Source organism: Myxine glutinosa, unplaced genomic scaffold (assembly GCF_964187855.1).
Source record: "Myxine glutinosa unplaced genomic scaffold, kmMyxGlut1.1 SCAFFOLD_814, whole genome shotgun sequence".
NCBI classification, from domain to species: Eukaryota; Metazoa; Chordata; class Myxini; order Myxiniformes; family Myxinidae; genus Myxine; species Myxine glutinosa.
In genome coordinates, this window is record NW_027616909.1 from 62,325 (window position 1) to 82,500 (window position 20,176).

General features: G+C 44.2%; 1 protein-coding gene across 3 annotated transcripts in view; it reads right to left on the minus strand.

Annotated features, from left to right (window-relative positions):
* Positions 1–20,176, minus strand: part of LOC137420947 (uncharacterized) — a 28,881-nt gene that overhangs the window by 796 nt on the left and 7,909 nt on the right. The window contains exons 2-3 of one of the 3 annotated variants that reach the window (XM_078768988.1): positions 10,479–10,562; positions 3,477–3,652 (exon numbers count right to left, since the gene is read on the minus strand). In XM_078768988.1, coding sequence (XP_078625114.1) covers positions 3,477–3,652; positions 10,479–10,562 — 260 coding nt within the window. The remainder of the gene's footprint in view (positions 1–3,476; positions 3,653–10,478; positions 10,563–20,176) is intronic. The other 2 variants (XM_078768987.1, XM_068106481.2) reach the window with 2 other exon arrangements.

Genomic DNA, 20,176 nt, shown 5'->3' on the forward strand with positions numbered 1-20,176 from the left:
AAGGGGGACACCAAGGAGGCAGTTTATAGCTGAGCTGAGATTCAAACCCAGGTTAGACAGCTCAGAGGCGAGTGCACATACACCGAAGCTATCCTTCCAGCCCAAATTGGCTTCAGCAATCAAAATATAATTATTTAAGATGCAGACGTGCATTTTTCTCCATCAAAAAGGAAGAAAGAAAAAAAAAAAACTTTGTTCAATAGAGAAATGTATCGGTAACCATTTTCACAATATCCTCAAGAGTTAAAGGAAATCCATGCTCCTATAATAACAATAAACTATAAACAACAAATTCATTGTTTGTAACATCAATAAAGTGAATTGTACAATATATTGCACTTGGTGTCAGTTATTTCCTTTTAGAAAAGTGTTATAAAACAAGGAAAAGAAACATCAACTACAAACACCAAGAACCAGTCTTGTTGAGAAAATAGATACAGCATATGATAAAATTAAAAAAAACAATCAAAAAGCTGAAAAAATTGTGTTAAAAAGAATGTCAAACCCTTTTTAAACCTGTTAGGCAAAAAGTCTTCATACTGTATCGTATATTTAAATAAAAGTCTAATTGTGTATATTACATTTATTTTCAAGGTCGGTTGTTTTGGTGAAAGTCAACTTTTTAAAATTCTATTTTTTATGGATTCTAAAGCTAATGAAGGAGCTGCTGCACAAATCACACACACCTGGACTTTTTTCAAGTCAGGCAAACACAGCCAATGACTTTAGGGGAAGTGACGTAACTTTGTGAAGCACTTTGAGTACCAGCGATGACATTTCATTGCGACGTCAATTTAAAAAATAAAATACAGTTTCTAAGCCTCATGGCTGGCTCGAGATCTCAGGTTCCCCCTGCCAAACCCCTGCCATGTCGTTGAATTAACAGCAGATGGGTTTACTCAGCCTGTCATCCTCCCGAGGCTGGAAATATGAGTACCAGCTTGCTGGGATGAATGAGCCATTCGAGTATTCTGCGTCAGAGTGGTGACCCGTCCAGGATTGTGCCCAATATCCAAGAAACTGGTTCGGCAGCCCTATACGTCTGAAGATGCAAAAAGGAGTGGTCTTCATCTCGCCTCATAGAAGAGCTGTCACATGCACAAATCATACACATGCAGAAAGAGACAACAGACAACATTGGACTTGACATCGGACAAACATGGCCATTATCCTTAGGGGGATCCAGAAGTAACTTCCCAGAACACAAACTAGTGGTGGCACTTCACTTTACTCTCCTCAGTCAGCAGGGCATTTTTGGGGAGACATCTTGCTCCCTGAAGGGATACCAACCCACGGGGTTTGTTCGTGTTCTAAGTATAAATGCTGAAGTTAACCGAGGGTGCAGCACATATCATTGTTAAGGTCTTTGGTATATATGACTCGTCCAGGGTCAGAATTGAACCACCAACCACCCAGACATGAGTGGATGCTCAAACGTCAATGCCACCAAGTCTGGTTATCTTTGCTACAGTCTGCAGTACGAGACACTGGGGTAATATTAATATAGACCCATGCTTAATGTGTTATGTCGGTGGGGTAGTGATATGTAGAGTCAGGTAGATTTGTATAGGTAGGTGCTCCGATGATCGTGATGAGAACCACCACCATGTAATAAGTAGAATATTTGTTTCGATCGAATGTCGGATTAAGTGTTACATGTGGCCATACGAGGATGGTCCTTGTGTTAACTAGTTGTAGGGATTATGGAATAAGTGACCTTGTTCGTCTAACCTCAGTAATTTACTTCCCTTCATCCCGTATGGCACCGCATTAGACACATATAGTAGAAAGTGCCCATTAAACTGCACTCAGATTATAATAAAACCACCAGGAAGCCAGGACAGTGAGCGCTGCCGCCAATGACACCACTGGAAAGCACACATCGAAGACAAGCAGGCCAAAAGTCACACCTCAAGGGGTCATCATTTGCCGGGGCTTTGAGTGACAACCAGGATTATTAAGAAGCGAGACACTGGTTGGTGGGGCGCGGCAGATGACGTCAGAGCCTGTCGATAAAAGAACGTACTGGCGGACAACGGACATTTCCTTCTTCTTGCTTCTTCTCGTTCTGGATGTGTGCATGAGTGATAGCCCTTCTGCTTCTCGTTTTGAGCTTTCTTCTTCTCGTTTGTCCTTCCCGCTTGGTTCCTCCCGGCTTTTCTTCTTCTTCGCCCTTCGCCGACAGACTGATTTGCGCTTCGCTCCCTGCAAAAAGGATACGGACGGACTGAAAGGCGCCAAGTGAACCAGCCGCGTTCCGAGTCTCGCTGGTGATCGTGGGGAGGTGGAAGAGTCACGGACAGAGGGTTGCAGTTTTGCTGGCGCGGCTGGAGGAGCGAACTTACAAACACATATAGTAGACAGATGGCACGTCTGCCATTGTCGAGCGCGAGAAGCCTGTTTCGTGCCAGCGGGCGCGGCCTGGTGAGACGGGGCGGACTGAGGCCGAGTTCCCGCCAACGAGCAAGCGGTTCCCGCCAGGGCCTCGGATGATCCTGACAAGATATTCCAGCAGGCCTGAGTTAAGTCCACTAAATAGCCTACACCATTTTATTTTTCACCTCTATTTTATCCCCTGTCTGAGTGCAAATCTGTTTATAAGGAGCGCTCCAATTTAGGACTTTAGTTTCACTGTCGCGTTTTCTTGTTATCGGTATTGTCCTTAATAAACCCTTTTGTTATTTTCCTGTACATTTTAAATCCGCCTGGTTTGAGTTACTTTTTGCAGGTTGAAGACTGCCTGGCGGGATCGCTCAGATAAGACCCTTAATTCCTCCTCTTCCCTTTCTTTCTCCGGCGCATGTATAAAGTCCACATTTGATCGTCGCCTCGGAGTTAAAGCTTGCTTTGGCTATTCGTGATTCCTGTGGTGTTCACCTGGGGAAATCAGACGACAATATTAATATAGACCCATGCTTAATGTGTACATCATTGCTTTTTGTCCCAAAAAACAAGACTGTGTATATCTTTTGGTGTTTTTCTGGTATTACATTTTGGGTAGAGTATATGACCCTGTAGATTATGATGACCACTAGAGATCAATTTCAGCAAACGCAGAACAGGTTGGAGGGCCCTTAACCCCTTAAAAATAGTCCATGCTGCCTTTGTGCCCTCTAACTCCACTGCCCAGTAGCTTAATAATCTCCAAAAGTGCTTATGTAAAGCAAGATAAACTCTCTGCCTAAGGAGGTTAAGGATTTGACAAATGTATTAGTTTATCATACCAAATGATATGTTGAAACAAGAAAAACTGGAAAAAAAGTTATGACATAATCAAGTAAATGTTCAGTTCTAAAAAGAAGTTTCATCATGAAATGCTCAACTGCGTTTGTCCTGAGATTTTCTTCAGAAGGCATGATAATGATAATCACCGTAGAAAAAAAAAATGTAAGAAATAAATGAAGCAAAAGCAAGGCGATTCACAACACCGACCCAAAGAAATCTGAGAGATTAAAGGGAAACTGGTCAGGTCTGACCGTTCTTGCAGTCGTCTATTTTTGGATCAAGCCGCTGTGAATGTACCGATGACCGCCGAAGAAAGACGCTGAGAAGCAGGGTTGATAGAACTTTAACGAGACCATTCCTTGCCTTTTTACCGACTCGTTCACAATTTTGCTGGTTTCCTTTTTTCCTCCGAACACGAATGACAAACCTGCGGGTTGTGAGGAGAGCAGATATCATGCTCGGTTCCAAGAGGACGCCCTGATAGGGGGAGGGCAGAAAAGACTCATCGCTCGTATTACTCACTCAGGCCTTCACATGTTTGTATAATGGAAAGTTTCAAAACTTGATGCATGCATTCATTTCCTTTATCCGGTCTTTATATAACAAAGCAAGCTGCATAAACAGCAAATTGATGTTTTGGATCAGTACCATTTTTAATCCTGTTCTTGTGTGTGAAGTGATGTATGGGTTGAGTTCTGGGAAAGTAAATACTCGTAAAATGGTCTTGAGAATTTAAGGTTGGAACCCTGAAGTAGAAGTGTGCAAAGCGGGGCCTTGGCTACTTTCAGTCCAAAACGTATCTACCTGCGACCCCTAAACACTTGAAATTATTTACACAAAATATAGTTACCGTAAAGTGGGGTGAAATTGAACACCTTTTTTTATAGGTTTTTTACAATTGTGAAGAACTTAAACAAAACAAGCATTCTGAGTATTGCGCTGCAATACATGTCCCCTACCAAAGTTCAAAGTGCCATAACTGTCAAAAATGATCGAATATGCAAATTTATGCACGGTTGATGCTGTTTTTCAAACTTGATCTGAGGTATGCTGAGACACATGTGTCACACCTCGCCTCGTTGATAAGCCCGCAAGGTCGCTCCGTGGAGCGGCCTGCACCTATTGCACTGTGTGAATTATATAAATTATTACCAACTCACGGTCTGAGGTACTAGCGATTCAAGAGATATCCATTTTTTATGGCACATTGGAGAAGCCAATGCGAGGTTTCTTCTTCCTCAGCTTGTCACAACTCTGTCAAATGCGATCGAGTTTAAAAAAGTCAGAATTTGACCAAATCTGTTTTATTCGTTTGTTAATATACCTCAGCTATTGACAAATCTTAAATTAGAATTTTACTTGAGGTTAAAATGACCGCGACAGGTCGTGTCCAACGATGCTTTCAGTCTGCACGTGATAAATAATGAAATCCGCACACTTGACGCCTCTTCTTCTTCACGCAATAACTTATAGCTTCCAGACCGTACATCCAATCATCTTGAAATTTTGCACACTTGTTAGTCTTCATGACTTCTACTACAGTATGAAGTTTCACGTCGATCAATAAAGTGATTGAAGAAATATCCATTTTTAAAAATATTTTCGTTTAATTAACGATATCTGCCAAACCACGTGAGCTATCGCAAATTCCAAAAGGACATTACAGTAGACGGACATGCGGAACAGATCTGTGAAGTTTCCCCTCGATTGGATCAAAATTGAGGGAGGGGCTCGGTTTTAAAGGTTCATACTTAAAAACGTCATAACTCTGAAACCATGTGACGCATGACGTCATGCTCGCTGACTTTTTTGTTCGTCATGGGTATGCGATTCTGCCTGCAAAGTTTGGCCTCGATCTGTTCAGCCATTGCATAGAAAAAGGGGTTTTAGTGTTTTCACGAAAGCCAATATGGCAGCCGAACCACGTGCCCTGTGACGTCATAATTACGATTAAAATATTACACAGACCGAGTCCCTCCTATGGTAAAAATTTGAGCTCAATCGGTCCTATTATTGCAGAGAAAATCGTTTTTAAAGGAAATTTAAACTTAAAATGGCACTGAGTTAAGGATCATCAGAATGATCAGAAATACCAAAGTTCAAAGTGCCATAACTTTGTCAAAAATGATCGAAACGTCGTGTAGTTCGAACTTGATCTGTAACTTATCATGAGGAAACGATGTGCCAAGTTTAAAATCATTAGCTTTAAGCGTTTAGAAAAAAGTCCGGAAAACTGTTCTTTGCGTGACGGACTGACAGACTGACGGACTGACGGACGGAGGGACGGCGTGCAAACCTATAGTCCCCTCCGGTGTACACCGGTAGGGGACTAATAAATGTGTGGTATTACTGGCTTTAAAATGTCCTCCAGGGTGTGACCATTCCAACACCCCAATTTGGTGATCATCAGGTTTGGGATTGATGGTTATTAGTCCCCTACCGGTGTACACCGGAGGGGACTATAGGTTTGCATGCTGTCAGTCCGTCAGTCCGTCAGTCAGTCCGTCAGTCCGTCAGTCCGTCAGTCCGTCACGCAAAGAACAGCTTTCCGGACTTTTATTCTAAACGCTTAATGCTAATGATTTCAAACTTGGCACATCGTTTCTTCATGATAAGTTACAGATCAAGTTCGAACTACACGACGTTTCGATCATTTTTGACAAGGTTATGGCACTTTGAACTTTGGGAATTCTGATAATTCTGATGATCCTTAACTCAGTGCCATTTTAAGTTTAAATTTCCTTTAAAAACGATTTTCTCTGCAATAATAGGACCGATTGAGATAAAATTTTCACCATAGGAGGGACTCGGTCTGTATAATATTTTAATGGTAATTATGACGTCACAGGGCACGTGGTTCGGCCGCCATATTGTTTTTCGTGAAAACACTAAAACCCCTTTTTCTCTGCAATGGCTGAACAGATCGAGGCCAAGCTTTGCAGGCAGAATCGCATACCCATGACGAACAAAAAAGTCAATGAGCATGACGTCATGTATCACATGGTTTCAGAGTTATGACGTTTTTAAGCACAAACCATTAAAACCTAGCTCTTCCCTCATTTGTGATCCAATTGAGGGGAAACTTCACCGATCTGTTCAGCATGTCAGTCCACTAAAATGTCCTTTTGGAATTTGCGATAGGGCACGTGGTTTGGCAGATACCGTTAATTAAACGAAAATATTTAAAAAATGGATATCTCTTGAATCGCTAGTACCTCAGACCGTGAGTTGGTAATTATATAGTTCACACAGTGCAATACGAGCAGGCCGCTCTAAGGAGCGACCTTGCGGGCTTATCAACGAGGTGAGGCGTGACACATGTCTCAGCATACCTCAGATCAAGTTTGAAAACCAGCATCAATCGTGCATAAATTTGCATATTCGATCATTTTTGACAAAGTTATGGCACTTTGAACTTTGGTAGGGGACATGTATTGCAGCGCAATACTCAGAATGCTTGTTTTTTTATATTCAGGCATTCAGTCGCCGCACTTTACAGTAACCAGAGGTCGCATTCAGCAAATAGTATATTTATGACTTTTAATGTTTTGTCTTTTGGATTGACGTGTTAATTCTTCTATTAATGTCTTCTATTAATTAATACTATTTATTTAATGTTAATTAAATTTCTATTAATATTAATGTTTATATTTAATGTAATAAACACCTCTTTTCAAATGAAAATGCATCTTCTCATCTTGACTTGTGATTGTGGTAAAGTGGGACTTGCAGGCTTTGTAGTGGATTGAGGGCCAGACCTGCGATCCACTAATTATCTTTAGTTTCCCACCACTGATCTAAAGCATTGACAACATCCAGGGCATTTAAACAGAATAACTACTTGAACAGAAAAACGTTACGTTTTAACCCCAGTCTGTCGTTTGTCTGTCTGTGAGCACGATATCACAAAAATAATGGATGGATTTGAACGAAACTTGGTGGAGAGGTTGGATGTGTGACAAACACGAATTGATTACATTATGGTGAAGAAGTGGATCCGGGTCAGAAAATATTTCAAGTGATTCTTCAACATTGAGTGAAAGGGCTAAAACAGATATATAGCAGGACATCTCTTATCATCTTACCACCATCTTTAATCTTCCCCCATCCAAAACCTTGATCTTTTCTACCCCCGTTAATTCACCCCAGATCCACTTTTCTGAAATACCAACTTCTTTCCTGGAAGTCATAGCAGTGTCCATGTGTTTTTTGTTTTACTCTCTCACCCCCCCCCCCCCCCCCCCACCACCCCCCTCCCCCCTCGCCGCAAGCCCTCTTCCTCCCACAGATCTCCCGATGTCCCTGCTCTCAAATGTTGTACTTGTGTGCTTCCCCCTCTCTCCCCATCTTGTCTCCCACTCCCTTCATTGCATGTTTTATGTGTCTGTGCATGTTTTCATGTTCAATGTGCTAGCTCTTACACGAGCCTCGCTCTTGTATACAAAAAAAAAAAAAAAGCAGAAAGTTGTGCACTGATTTGGACGAAACTTGGTGGACAGGTCGTGTGTGTGACAAGCAATAATTGATTTGATTTTGGTGAAGATCCAGATCCGGATACGATAATTTCTTAATTTCTAAGTGATTCTTTACCATTGAGAGATGGAGCCAAAACGGATATGAAGGACAAAATCTGAAAACGTTGGGGATGAGTTATGACAAATCTAGGTGGATGAGTTGATTATGCGACAAGAACAAGCCGATTTGACTTTGGTTCAGGTCCGGATCCAGATCTGGCCTCTGAGTGCGATGCAAAAGGTAAACTGTACGGCCTGGCGGAAGTATGCGCTCCACCGAGTGCTGTTCTTGTTCAAAATAGATTGGTGTTATCTCATTGTACATCTTTTGTTTACACCTTTCAAAAGGCCCTTTACCATATTTATTGGCCTGGTAGCATAGCCCAGAGAAATGCACACTCACCTCTTAGCTGTCTAGCCTAGGTTTGAATCTCAGCCCAGCTATAAACTGTCATACCGATGTTCAATGTGATTCATCAATGAGTGCACCTTCCATGAGATGGATGTCAAAATGGGCAGCCCGTCGGCAAGCATTAGTTTGTGCATGTTAAAGATCCTATGCTGTATTTTGTGAAGAGTTGCTGAACTATTGCCGGCACCATGAACAAATTACAAATTTCTGCTCTAACCTGCAGGGGGAACTACATCAGCAGCCACTTGCTGTTCACAACCAACAATGACGACCATATTTCTAACTGTTTTCAAAATAACTTGTCGATATACCATTTGAGTTTTCCTTTTGTTCACCAATGAAGCAGGTGAGATTTAATCCTCAAAGCACACCTCTAAGTTTGTAAATGTCAGATGAATACTTGATGTGACTTTGTGGGCTTTGAGGGAATAGAATTCTGCGTGAACAGCACAATGGTGAACTACATGCAACGAATGGGAACAAGAGAAGATCTTGCAACAGTTGAATCAGGTGTGAGGGGGTGGAGCATGGGGTACAACTTAAACAGGTGCAAAAGTGGAAAAGAAAGTCATGCGACCGATGATTTTGTTCATATTAGCAAATGAACACTTTTTTAGTAGTCAGAACTGCTGTTAAACTCAATTCCGCAGTTTAAAATTTGAAAAATCGGTTCAGATTAAGTTTGTAGAGCGTATCGCATTTTAGTGTTAAACCATGTGCGGCAGCTTCTAGCTTTTTATTGGTAAACAAATTAATTGACCCAATATGCAAATTCTTAAAATTTTAGATCAATCGCATGTAAATCGATGATCTTATGTGACGTTGACCTTTGACCTTTTGACAAAATTATTAATTTGCCTTCTCTGTATTCTCATAATAAAGCTTTGGTGAAAATTTGATGACAAAACCCAAATGGTAAAAAGGTTACAGCCCTGACACGGACACTGGACACACACACACACACACACACACACACACACACACACACACACACACACACACACACACACACACACACACACACACACACACACACACACACACACACACACACACACACACACACACACACACACACACACACACACACAAAGTTATGAGGGACAGCAATTTGACATCTCGCCATGAGCATCATTTTTTTTCTCGATACGCCACCACTGCACTGTACCTGCGATGTCTTTAAAATTTCCTCTAGATGATGGACCCAGATTGCATATATCATATTCCCGTCAGGAAACAACTAATTGTTACCTGGCAACACCGGGTACTTTTGCGAGTATGTATATATATATTGAGCTCAACTTTTGGCCTGGACAACTTTATAATTGATTGTACTTTCATTGTATAATAGTAATATATAATATTGATAATGTAATATAATATTGATCGATATATAATTGTACTTTAATTGTACTGTACAACTTTATAATTGTGTTGTAATTGATGAATGAATTTATAATAAAAAAAAATTTTTTAATTGCAATGCTATTCGTGAGTGAATTACTTCACAATATCTAGGAGTCCTTCCAGCATTTACCTATTGACGTCATTATACGTCATGTAAAGGCTGCGATTAATGCAAACACTGGTCCAACTACATATTGATGTTACTACCAAATGCATATTGCACTGGAATTCAATTCTGAATTTAGACTCCTGATCGCATCATTACGGAGGCCTGATTGTGCCGCTGATGCGGAGCCTCTGCATTTTCACACAGGATTTTGTCATTTGTTTCAGGGTGCCACCGTGGGATCTTTAACTAATGCGAGCAGACGGGAAACCCAGCTTAATGTCATCGATGCCTTACCCTGCACGGTGAACACCAGGATGAGAGTTTGTAGCTGGGTTGAGATTCGAACCCAGACTAGACAGCTCAGCGGTGAGTGTACATACCTCTAGGAGTCTAGGGTATCTTGTCTGCCCATCAGACTGTAATAAAGTGGCTAAACAGCACGTGTCTATTTATATTACACCTGGGGTGTCTGTGGTGGTATGCAGATGCTTGGGATGTTTAAAAGTTCTTGGAACAATATAATATCTTTGTCCATGGATAGGTCGTATGATGTGTGTACTCCTGTATGAGCTTCAAATTGCTGTAAATCAACGAGGTAATTATAAAATGAGGCTACCCTTCCATTCCGAGCCACGAGTCTAGCACAACCAAATCTCCACAAACCCTCACAACAAGTTTACCGATAAAGGTGTTTGTTAATGACATGATCAAAGCAGTATAAAGTTTAAAATAAAGAACATAGCTATTTATTATTTACCGAAAACACCAGGAGAAAGGGAGCACCTGGTTCGGAGTTTTCAGTTTGACTCACCTCTTCTTGTTCACTTTCTTATCCTCTATGTTTGGGGCCTTTCCACTTTGTTTCTGTGCAGAAGCACGCCCTCCATGGGAAATCCTGCGTCAAAAAGATGCCAAGCCTAACATGAGTCATTGCAACTCTGTGTGTGTGTGTGTGTGTGTGTGTGTGTGTGTGTGTGTGTGTGTGTGTGTGTGTGTGTGTGTGTGTGTGTGTGTGTGTGTGTGTGTGTGTGTGTGCCTATAAGTAAAACATGAGAGAGGGAAGGTTTGTGAAAGGAAAGTTGAAGTAAACTTGCCAGATTAACAAAAGTAATTTCCATCAAACCTCGTTATAATCCATCGCCTGCTCTTGACAAGTCCGAGTTACGTGATTGCAAAACGAACTGGAACGGCACTCGAAGAGCACACACATACCTCTGCCAGGCCGAAGAGTTTACACTTTGCATCCCACTGATAGGCCGGATCTGGATTCGGACCTGAGCCAAAATCGAATTAGCTTGTTCTTGTCACCTAACCAACTCAATCACCTAGTTTTGTTATAACCCGTCCACAACGTTTTGAGACGTCATGATATATATAGGGTGTCCGAAAAGTCTGGAATCATAGGGAAATTTTTTTTGGAAAGAATATGCTAAACATGCTTCCCATCGACCTCAAGGTACCTTTGCAGAAGACGAAGTACCATGTTTCTTTGTATTCGAAGGAGCAGAAGAGGATCAACATCTTGACAGGTAACAGTAATTCGCTCTTGCAGATGCTTAAGGGTTTGGATTTTGTCAGAATAACCTTTTTCCTTGAGGTAGCCCCAAAAAGAAAAATCGAGAGGATTCAGGTCAGGAGCCCATTCAATTGATCATCTCCTGCCTATCCATAGGATAGGAAACATGTTCTTCAACCAGTTATGAACCCAGTGCGTAATGGAGGGAGGTGCCAGATTTCCCCTACGATTCCAGACTTTTCAGACTGTGTGTGTGTGTGTGTGTGTGTGTGTGTGTGTGTGTGTGTGTGTGTGTGTGTGTGTGTGTGTGTGTGTGTGTATCGATATATATATATATATATATATATATATATATATATATTGTTGCGGTTTTGAGTTTTTACAATAAAGGTTAATTTCCCCCTCATAGTTTAGTCACACTACAACACGTAGCCTCGCGATAGTTCAGTTATTTCTTAGTAAATGTAAGCATAGTCCTTTTCCTGTGTTAGTTTTGCGTTGAGTAGAATAATGAGAGTTAGGTCCTTCCATTGCTTTATGCCGCCTCGATACTTTGGCTTTGGCGCGAAATGCCACGAGGCAGGCCGATGGAAGGCGGAGGAGGAGCCGACGGTAAGCGCGAGCCACCAATCAGGGCTCGAAGGGAGTGCTTAGCACTGCGTCAAAAGGCGTGGTTAGAACATTCGATGCAGGCTAAGGGCGTGGCAATAAACCCTTTGCGAAAAGCCCCCACCTCAGTTATGGGGAGAGGCGCTTGAGAGTTGAACAAGTTCTGAAGAGAGGTGCGTTGAAAGAAGTCAAGCAGTTTCGAGGGGAGAGGCGCTTGAACAAGTTGAATGCTCGGTTGAGCTTGAGGCAGATCCTCTCTATTGAGTTACGCGAGTGAAAGCGCGCCGTTGATTAATCGCGCCAGGAGAAACCGCCGAGCCGGGCGAGAGACGCGAATATTCGCCAGCCTGCCTTTGTTCGAGAGACGTGCCGCAAGGATCCCTCCCGCCTGCCTGCTTGCCTTCATCGAGAGACGTGCTGTGACCGTGGAGGGCCATGCCGGCGAGCTGCTCCTGAACAATGGAGCCGGCGCATTCAGCGCATGAACATTTCCTTTCTTCATTTCCCCCTGAGTGTTGTTACGTGCTCCTCCCCAACCCCCGGTCACGGTGTACCTCCGAACCCCGAGAGGAGTCACGGCAGAAAAATGTGTTATTCTATATGTCAAAGATCAATGGTGAAGCCACAGCAATTGTTACCAACAAACAAATATTGTATTAAGATCACACAAGAATAACAGTACAACAACAATAGTAATCAATTGTACAACCAATATATATTTCCTATGATGGTACCATCAGGTTCGTACAATATAACTCACTGTGCTCCAAGTGAGCAAAAAGAAGAACATTCCCCAATGTCTCTATTCCGGCATCAAGCCCCAGTCGATCCGCTCCAGCGATCGTCAGAACCATGTCCAATCGAGACCAGAATCCTGTTCGGGTGACAGTCACAGTCACGCGGCCAAAGCTGCGCAAAGGTGCCCTCAAGGCGACGGGAAAATCCAAAGGCGCCCTCCAGGCGACTGGGAAATCACACCCTCAGGTATGGACGTTTCACGGCTCCAAACCGGCGAACCGCAGATTTACGTTCAATATCCACGTTACACACACACACACACACACACACACACACACACACACACACACACACACACACACACACACACACACACACACACACACACACACACACACACACACACACACACACACACACACACACACACACACACACACACACACACACACACACACACACACACACACACACACACACACCAGATAAACGTCTGGATGTGGTGAAAATGGTTGACGCGAAGCGAAAAACCTTGCGCAGCGCGCACGTCAAAATGGCCGACGGCCCGTTCTCGAGGCGTAACGGCACGACGATGATTCTCCTCGGAATCAACCGCCAACACCTGACACGCAGGTTGATCCGTCACAGCGATAACAACTCTGTCGCAAGAATCCCTTTCCCCGGAAACCCGAAGTTCGCTAGTGACCTCCGTTCGTCAACGTTTGCTCCAGACCTTGAAGCAGCTAGGCTTCTTCCCCGACTCACTCGCTCCGCCTTCTCCTCCTTCTCTTCCTCGTCGTCGTCGTCCGGTTCCGGTTTCATTTAAAACATTGACTTTTTTACCTTTTGAAAAGAATAACCTCTATCTCCCTTAAACGACAACAATAATAGTACATGGAATCAAAAATGTTTACAGTGGATGAAAACCACAACAACGGAAGTGACGAATCCGTAACACTTCCCCCCCCCCCCCCCCCCCCCCCCTCAAGAAAGAAAGTTTGAACATAGTGAAAACTTTCTTTGCAGGCAAAAACTCTTTTAACAAACAAAACTAAAACTCACACCCAAATTATCAATTCACGTGAGCAACAATAATTAATATTCCCCAAAATAAAGCAACAAAACTTCCAAACAACCTACAGAAATTTCCAAAGTTAGTTCACTCTGGACAAAGCATCAGGAACGACATTGTCCCTGCCCTTTACATGCTCACTTTCCAAGTTGAACTCCTGCAAAGCCAAACTCCATCTCATCAACCTCTGGTTTTTATTTTTCATTTTTTGAATGAAGGTTAATGGTTGTGATCAAACATCCAAAGCAAAGCAAATCTATAGCACTTTTTGAAGGAGCCGAGCTGAGAGCCAGGTTTCATGGTGGTTTGGTGGTGAGGCCTGGAAGTATTCACTGCATGGACGCATTTAGGAACATGGAGTTCACGGGTTAATCCGTGTCGGAATCTTGGCTCGGCTGCTCCTGAGCACTCAGTGCTTCCCACTCTTCTCTTGATCATAAAAATCATAATCACAATTGTAGAGTCAGGTGCTGTAGTCACGTGAGTAGCGGTCCCCAACTCGGCTACCACCATAATTGTCACCCCGTCGAGAGTTACCAAAACTGCGCTGCTGCTGCTGGAAGCCTCCATAGTAATCATGACTGCGGCCGCCACCAAAACTACTACTCCCACCCCGGGAGCCATAGCCACCACTGAAACTACCTCCACGTTTTCCTCCTCTGTAGCCCCCTCGACGCCCGTGGCCTGCCTTCTCTACTGTTATGGTCCGACCATCCAAATCCTTGCCATTCGAGTCCTTTTCTGCATCTTTGGCGTCCTTTGTGTTTTCAAACGTGACAAAGCCAAACCCTCTCGACTTTTGCGTCTCCCTGTCTTTTATCAGCAGCACTTCCAAGAGTGGTCCATATTTGCCAAAGATAGAGTCCAGAACATCTTCACTTGTGTCAAAGTTCAGTCCACCTACAAAGAGCTTGCCAACATTGCCTCCATCCCTGACTTGTGTATGCTGACACTTCGTTTCAGGGTACTCGACAAGAAGCGCCTGTGCAAAGCGTGACGTCAGTACCTTCTCCTTCTCTTCGGAGCATTTCCTACCCATAGCACGAGTCGCGGCACAGGATGGAAAGATACCTGGAATCTCCTGCTCGAACTGTGTGGTGTTATTTTCCATACTGGGCTTTTCAACCAACATTGGATTACCAGAAACTCGACCACCGGCCAAATCATTCCCGATAATAAAAGAGATTCCCTCTACAGGAAGAGTGGCTTGTAAACATACGGTGACCGGTCCTGACACCAAATCAGACTTCAAATGGATGACATGAAGTGGAGCTTTAACAAAGCCACAACCCCCCTGTAAAAGAACACTAAAACCAGTTGCCGTCTTCTCTGACAATGGCAAAATGCCCTCAAGCATCAAAGATTGATGTGCTCCTGTGTCCCTCATTACCCCCAACAGGTCTCTGGTTCGTTAAGTCTCCATCCAGTGACACAAACCCCTCTGAAATAAAAGGTTTGTAACCCTCTTGAACAACGTATTTCTGTGATGCCGTAACTTTGGCATGGGAACCTTCACAAGGCACTGTCCTCCAAAGACGATTTCTCGCATTTGCCAATGGATTCGGAGTTGTACTGGTCTGACTCCGCTCCTGATTTTTCCTTTTCAGGGCATAACATTGGGACATCAAATGCCCAGGTTTCTTGCAAAAAGCGCAAGTAGGCCCGGAGGAAAAACTCGTGGTCTGCCTCGGGCCCCCCAGAAGATAAGTCTGTCTTGGACCTGTAGTCTTCTGATCCCTAAAAGTCACGGTATCAGATTTGTCCCCATAGTCATCTCTAGGCTGCCTCCATGAATATTTGTTCTCCGCACCTGATTTACCATAACTCCCCTGGCTAACTCTAGGTGGGAAGTTAGGTTTGTGGAACCCCATCCTGTGTGTCAAGGCATAGTCATCTGCCACGGTTGCTGCCTCATACAACTCTGGTACTTTATTTTCATCCAGATGTACTTTAATGTCCGCGTGGACACACTGTTTAAATTCCTCCACCAAGATCAATTGTCGTAACAGGTTGAAGTCTTTCCCAATCCCCTTCGAGTCACACCACCGATCAAACATGGTTTCCTTCATTCTGGCAAACTCCACATGGGTCTCACTCTCCCTCTTCCTGGCATTCCTGAATCTTTGCCGGTAAGCTTCAGGGACCAATTCATAGGCTTTGAGAATGGTTTTCTTCACTATCTCCTAATCTGCACATTGGTCAATCGGTAAAGCCGAATAGATATCTTGAGCTTTACCCACCAGAACACTTTGCACTAACATAGTCCAGGACCCCACAGGCCATTTTAGCATTTGAGCCACTTTCTCAAAGTGTAAAAAAAAACTTGGCTCCCTCCTTTTCATTGAAGGGTGGAACCAGCCTCACATGTCTACCAACATCCCAAGTGTTCTGACTAGTTGTCGAACTAGCCGGCATGGATACTACTTCTCTCCGTTCTCCTATTAATTCCAGCTCCTTGAGTTCAAGTTCCTTCTGATACTCCATGTCACGTTCCTTTAACTCCCTTTCGGCTCTCCTTTCCTCTGCTCTTATTTCTTCTTCAGCTCTCCTTTCCTCTGCTCTTCTCTCCTCGAGTTCTCATTCCTGTTCTGCTCTTTCCTTTTCTGCTTTCCTTTCCTCTGCTTTTAACCTTTCTGGCTCTGCAGTTGAATCTCCATTTTCCGGTGCTCCACATTTTCTTTTTCCTCGGGTAACCAATCCAAGGCTACCTCTTTCCATTTTCCTTGGCCCACCAGAGATTCTACCACCAATGTCTGCATCTCTGCTTTCTTCATATGAGCTCGGACCTCCAAGTTAAAATATTTGGCGAATATCAAGAGTTCCGATCTTTTTAACGCTTGGAACTGTGCCTCATTAGGGGACGCCGCAAACTTTTCTGCGTCAAACGCCATGGTGACTATCAGTTAACACCTGTTAACCTTCACACAAAAAAAATTCAAATTTTTATTTATATATTTGAAAAATTTGGGAATGTTAGAAAAATTCCAAATTTGGAAATTTGTGGAATGTTAGGGAATTCTATCCCGGACGAGCCCCCAATTTCTGTTACGTGCTCCTCCCCAACCCCCGGTCACGGTGTACCTCCGAGCCCCGAGAGGCGTCACGGCAGAAAAATGTGTTATTCTGTATGTCAAAGATCAATGGTGAAGCCACACCAATTGTTACCAACAAACAAATATTGTATTAAGATCACACAAGAATAACAGTACAACAACAATAGTAATCAATTGTACAACCAATATATATTTCCTATGATGGTACCATCAGGTTCGTACAATATAACTCACTGTGCTCCAAGTGAGCGAAAAGAAGAACATTCCCCAATGTCTCTTCCGGCATCAAGCCCAAGTCGATCCGCTCCAGCGATCGTCAGAACGATGTCCAATCGAGACCAGAATCCCGTTCGGATGACAGTCACAGTCATGCGGCCAAAACTGCGCAAAAGTGCCCTCAAGGCGACGGGGAAATCCAAAGGTGCCCTCCAGGTGACTGGGAAATCACAGTCACCCACGGGTATGGACGTTTCATGGCTCCAAACCAGCGAACCGCAGATTTACCTTCAAAATCCACGTTACACACACACACACACACACACACACACACACACACACACACACACACACACACACACACACACACACACACACACACACACACACACACACACACACACACACACACACACACACCAGATAAACGTCTGGATGCGGTGAAAATGGTTGATGCAAAGCGAAAAACCTTGCGCGATGCGCAAAGCGCGCGCGTCCAAATGGCCGACGGCCCGTTCTCGAGGCGTAACGGCACGACAATGATTCTCCTCGGAATCAACCGCTAAAAACTGACATGCAGGTTGATCCGTCGCAGCGATAACAACTCTGTCGCAAGAATCCCTTTCCCGGGAAACCCGAAGTTCGCTAGTGACCTCCGTTCGTCAACGTTGCTCCAGACCTCGAAGCAGCTAGGCTTCTTCCCAGACTCACTCGCTCCGCCTTCTCCTCCTCTTCCTCTTCGTCCGGTTCCGGTTTCATTTAAAACATTGACTTTTTTACCTTTTGAAAAGAATAACCTCTATCTCCCTTAAACGACAACAATAATAGTACATGGAATCAAAAATGTTTACAGTGGATGAAAACCACAACAACGGAAGTGACGAATCCGTAACAGTGTGAATGGGCCCGTGTCTGGGAAATAAGCTAAGACTGCTTCAGTGCCTTCTCTGTGTCTCTTAGACTTGTATAAACTGTAAATAAACCTGTGTTCTTCCTTCCATTTGATCGTTCCCGTCATTTCCATCTATTGACTAAGCGTGGTACGAATTATCGCTCTAATCGGGTTCCAATATAAGATAACTGCACGGACCACGTGGTACGCCATCCGCTCGGAGGTACTCAAATTACGCGTGGTTCGTGCGAGACTTGATCCCCACCACCGAGGCGGCGTAGGTATTTAGGTACGTGCCAGAATTGTCCCGAAACCCTGTCCTGCGTCTGCCCGGGAGTGGCGACTCAAATTCTCGCGGTTGCGACGACCCAAGAAGAACAATGGGCTTAATCTCCCCTTGGTAAGGGCAGGAGGGTCACGCGAAAACCATAACAATATATACAGTATACATACACATGTACAATACACATATACAGTATACATACACAGTATACATACACATACATATGCCTATATATATATACATATACATATTGTCGTGCAACTCCGATTAACATCAGAGTTGCGGATAGCCTAAACGGTCTATTGGAGGCAACTACCCAAACACGGATTCGGCTATGGCCGTGCTGGAGGAAGAAGGGAAATAGAGGCTGCGGCGAAAGCACTTAACTGCAGCAAGTGCAGCACGCAGGCGTAGCTCCGGTCCTGTGAGAGGAAATTAACTCAAGCGGCACAGGTTTGAATGGGAAAGGAAAATAATACAAGGGTTTATTCAGAAAAGGGCAAGGACAGTGAAAAAGCACACGCCGGTAATAAAATAAGGTAGCTAAATTGGGATCCCACACACAACAGATATCAAACAAGACACGAGGGAGATGAATACGAAAATAAACACGTCTTTTGTTCAAAATGTACGCGGAGCTTGGCCTTATCTTGTCTTTGTCGTCTTGGTGGCTGCCGTCCAATACCGCTCCTTACGGCCCAATCGCACACCACGAGGTCCCTCGCTCCAAGTCCCACAAGGCCTCGCTTCAAACGCCACGCATCCCACGCAGGCTAGCAGCTCCACACAAGGTCGATTCGGACCAAAGTCCTGCCGCGTCTCAAACCAACTGCTCAAAACGAACACGGGCTCTGCACTCGAACTGCGAACTGAGCACTGCTTGGGTTCTCTGCGCTCAACTCGAACTCCTGATCCAACTGCCAGCAAAGATGTCCGGTGCTCACTCAACTCGTGCTGAACTCAACTCCACTGAACTCCTGTCTCATCTCAACTCGGGATCCAAATCTCCGGACTGCCTCTCTCAACTGAACTCAAGATCTCAACTCGACTCGGGTGCACACGAACTCTTGACTCAGACCTCACTCAACGTGCTGAACTCTCTACTCCGAAAATGGCGTCCGGCCCTCGGTAATATCTCTGCTGATGACGCCAGCATTGGCGCACTCCTCAGCCAATCAGAGCCTCCCCCGGCTCGCCGGCTTGTCCAGGGGCACGCCCACTGCGCCACTGCCACTCCCGTCCCCGACTCCGTGGTCACAGCACGTGCTATGCGAGGTGGGTGGGCCTCTTGGAGGTGTAAATGGTGGCGGCCAATTGTGGCGGTGTTCCAGCCTGATTTCTTCCTAAGTCATGTCAGGGGGGGAGGGCGTCATTTAGTGTTGTACTAAAGGTCCTAACTAATGTTTATGTGGTCTGCAGTGCCATAATGGACAAAGGTTTGACTACTAGGTGAGACATACAAGGGCTCTACTGATTAACCCCTCCACTAACTAACACACGAATCTCCTGGTAGATTCACAATTATACGCCTTAACCGACAAAACGCCTAAACATGGACTTATTACAGGAAGTGTTCCTTATCGCGACATCTCGAAGCATGTTAACTGCTCAGATCTACTCTGCTCTACATTTTGCTCTACCAAATTCGTAACAATATTGTTACGGTTTTTAGAACCTTCACTAGTAAATTTTAGTAAATGTTCCCTTACAAATGATCCCCTGTAAATATCCCCATTAATTGGCTTTATTAAAGATCGCACCCTAGTTAGTCCATGTACAACACGTAGAGAACCATAGGACCTCTCCGTAGTTATTTCATTATTATGTGTTTCAGTTAAGGATCTGTTCCCAATAGTTGAATCTGCGTTGCATTAATCAAATAAGATAGGCCCCAGTACTTCGTTTGCCAGCAGCGTTCGCTGCTCCTTGCCTTGATGCGGTTGTTGACCCCAAACCGCCATTAGCCATGCGGTCAAGCCGAGGAAGGAGGGGGTGGAGCCGCCAGAACAAGGTGTGGCACGTCGACTCATCATCGGAGGTGGAATCAGCAAGTCCTTACCGGCCAACCAGCGCCGCGGTGAGCCAACCGGTAGGCGTATCATCAGAGCCGGCGGCTTGATTCCAACATGA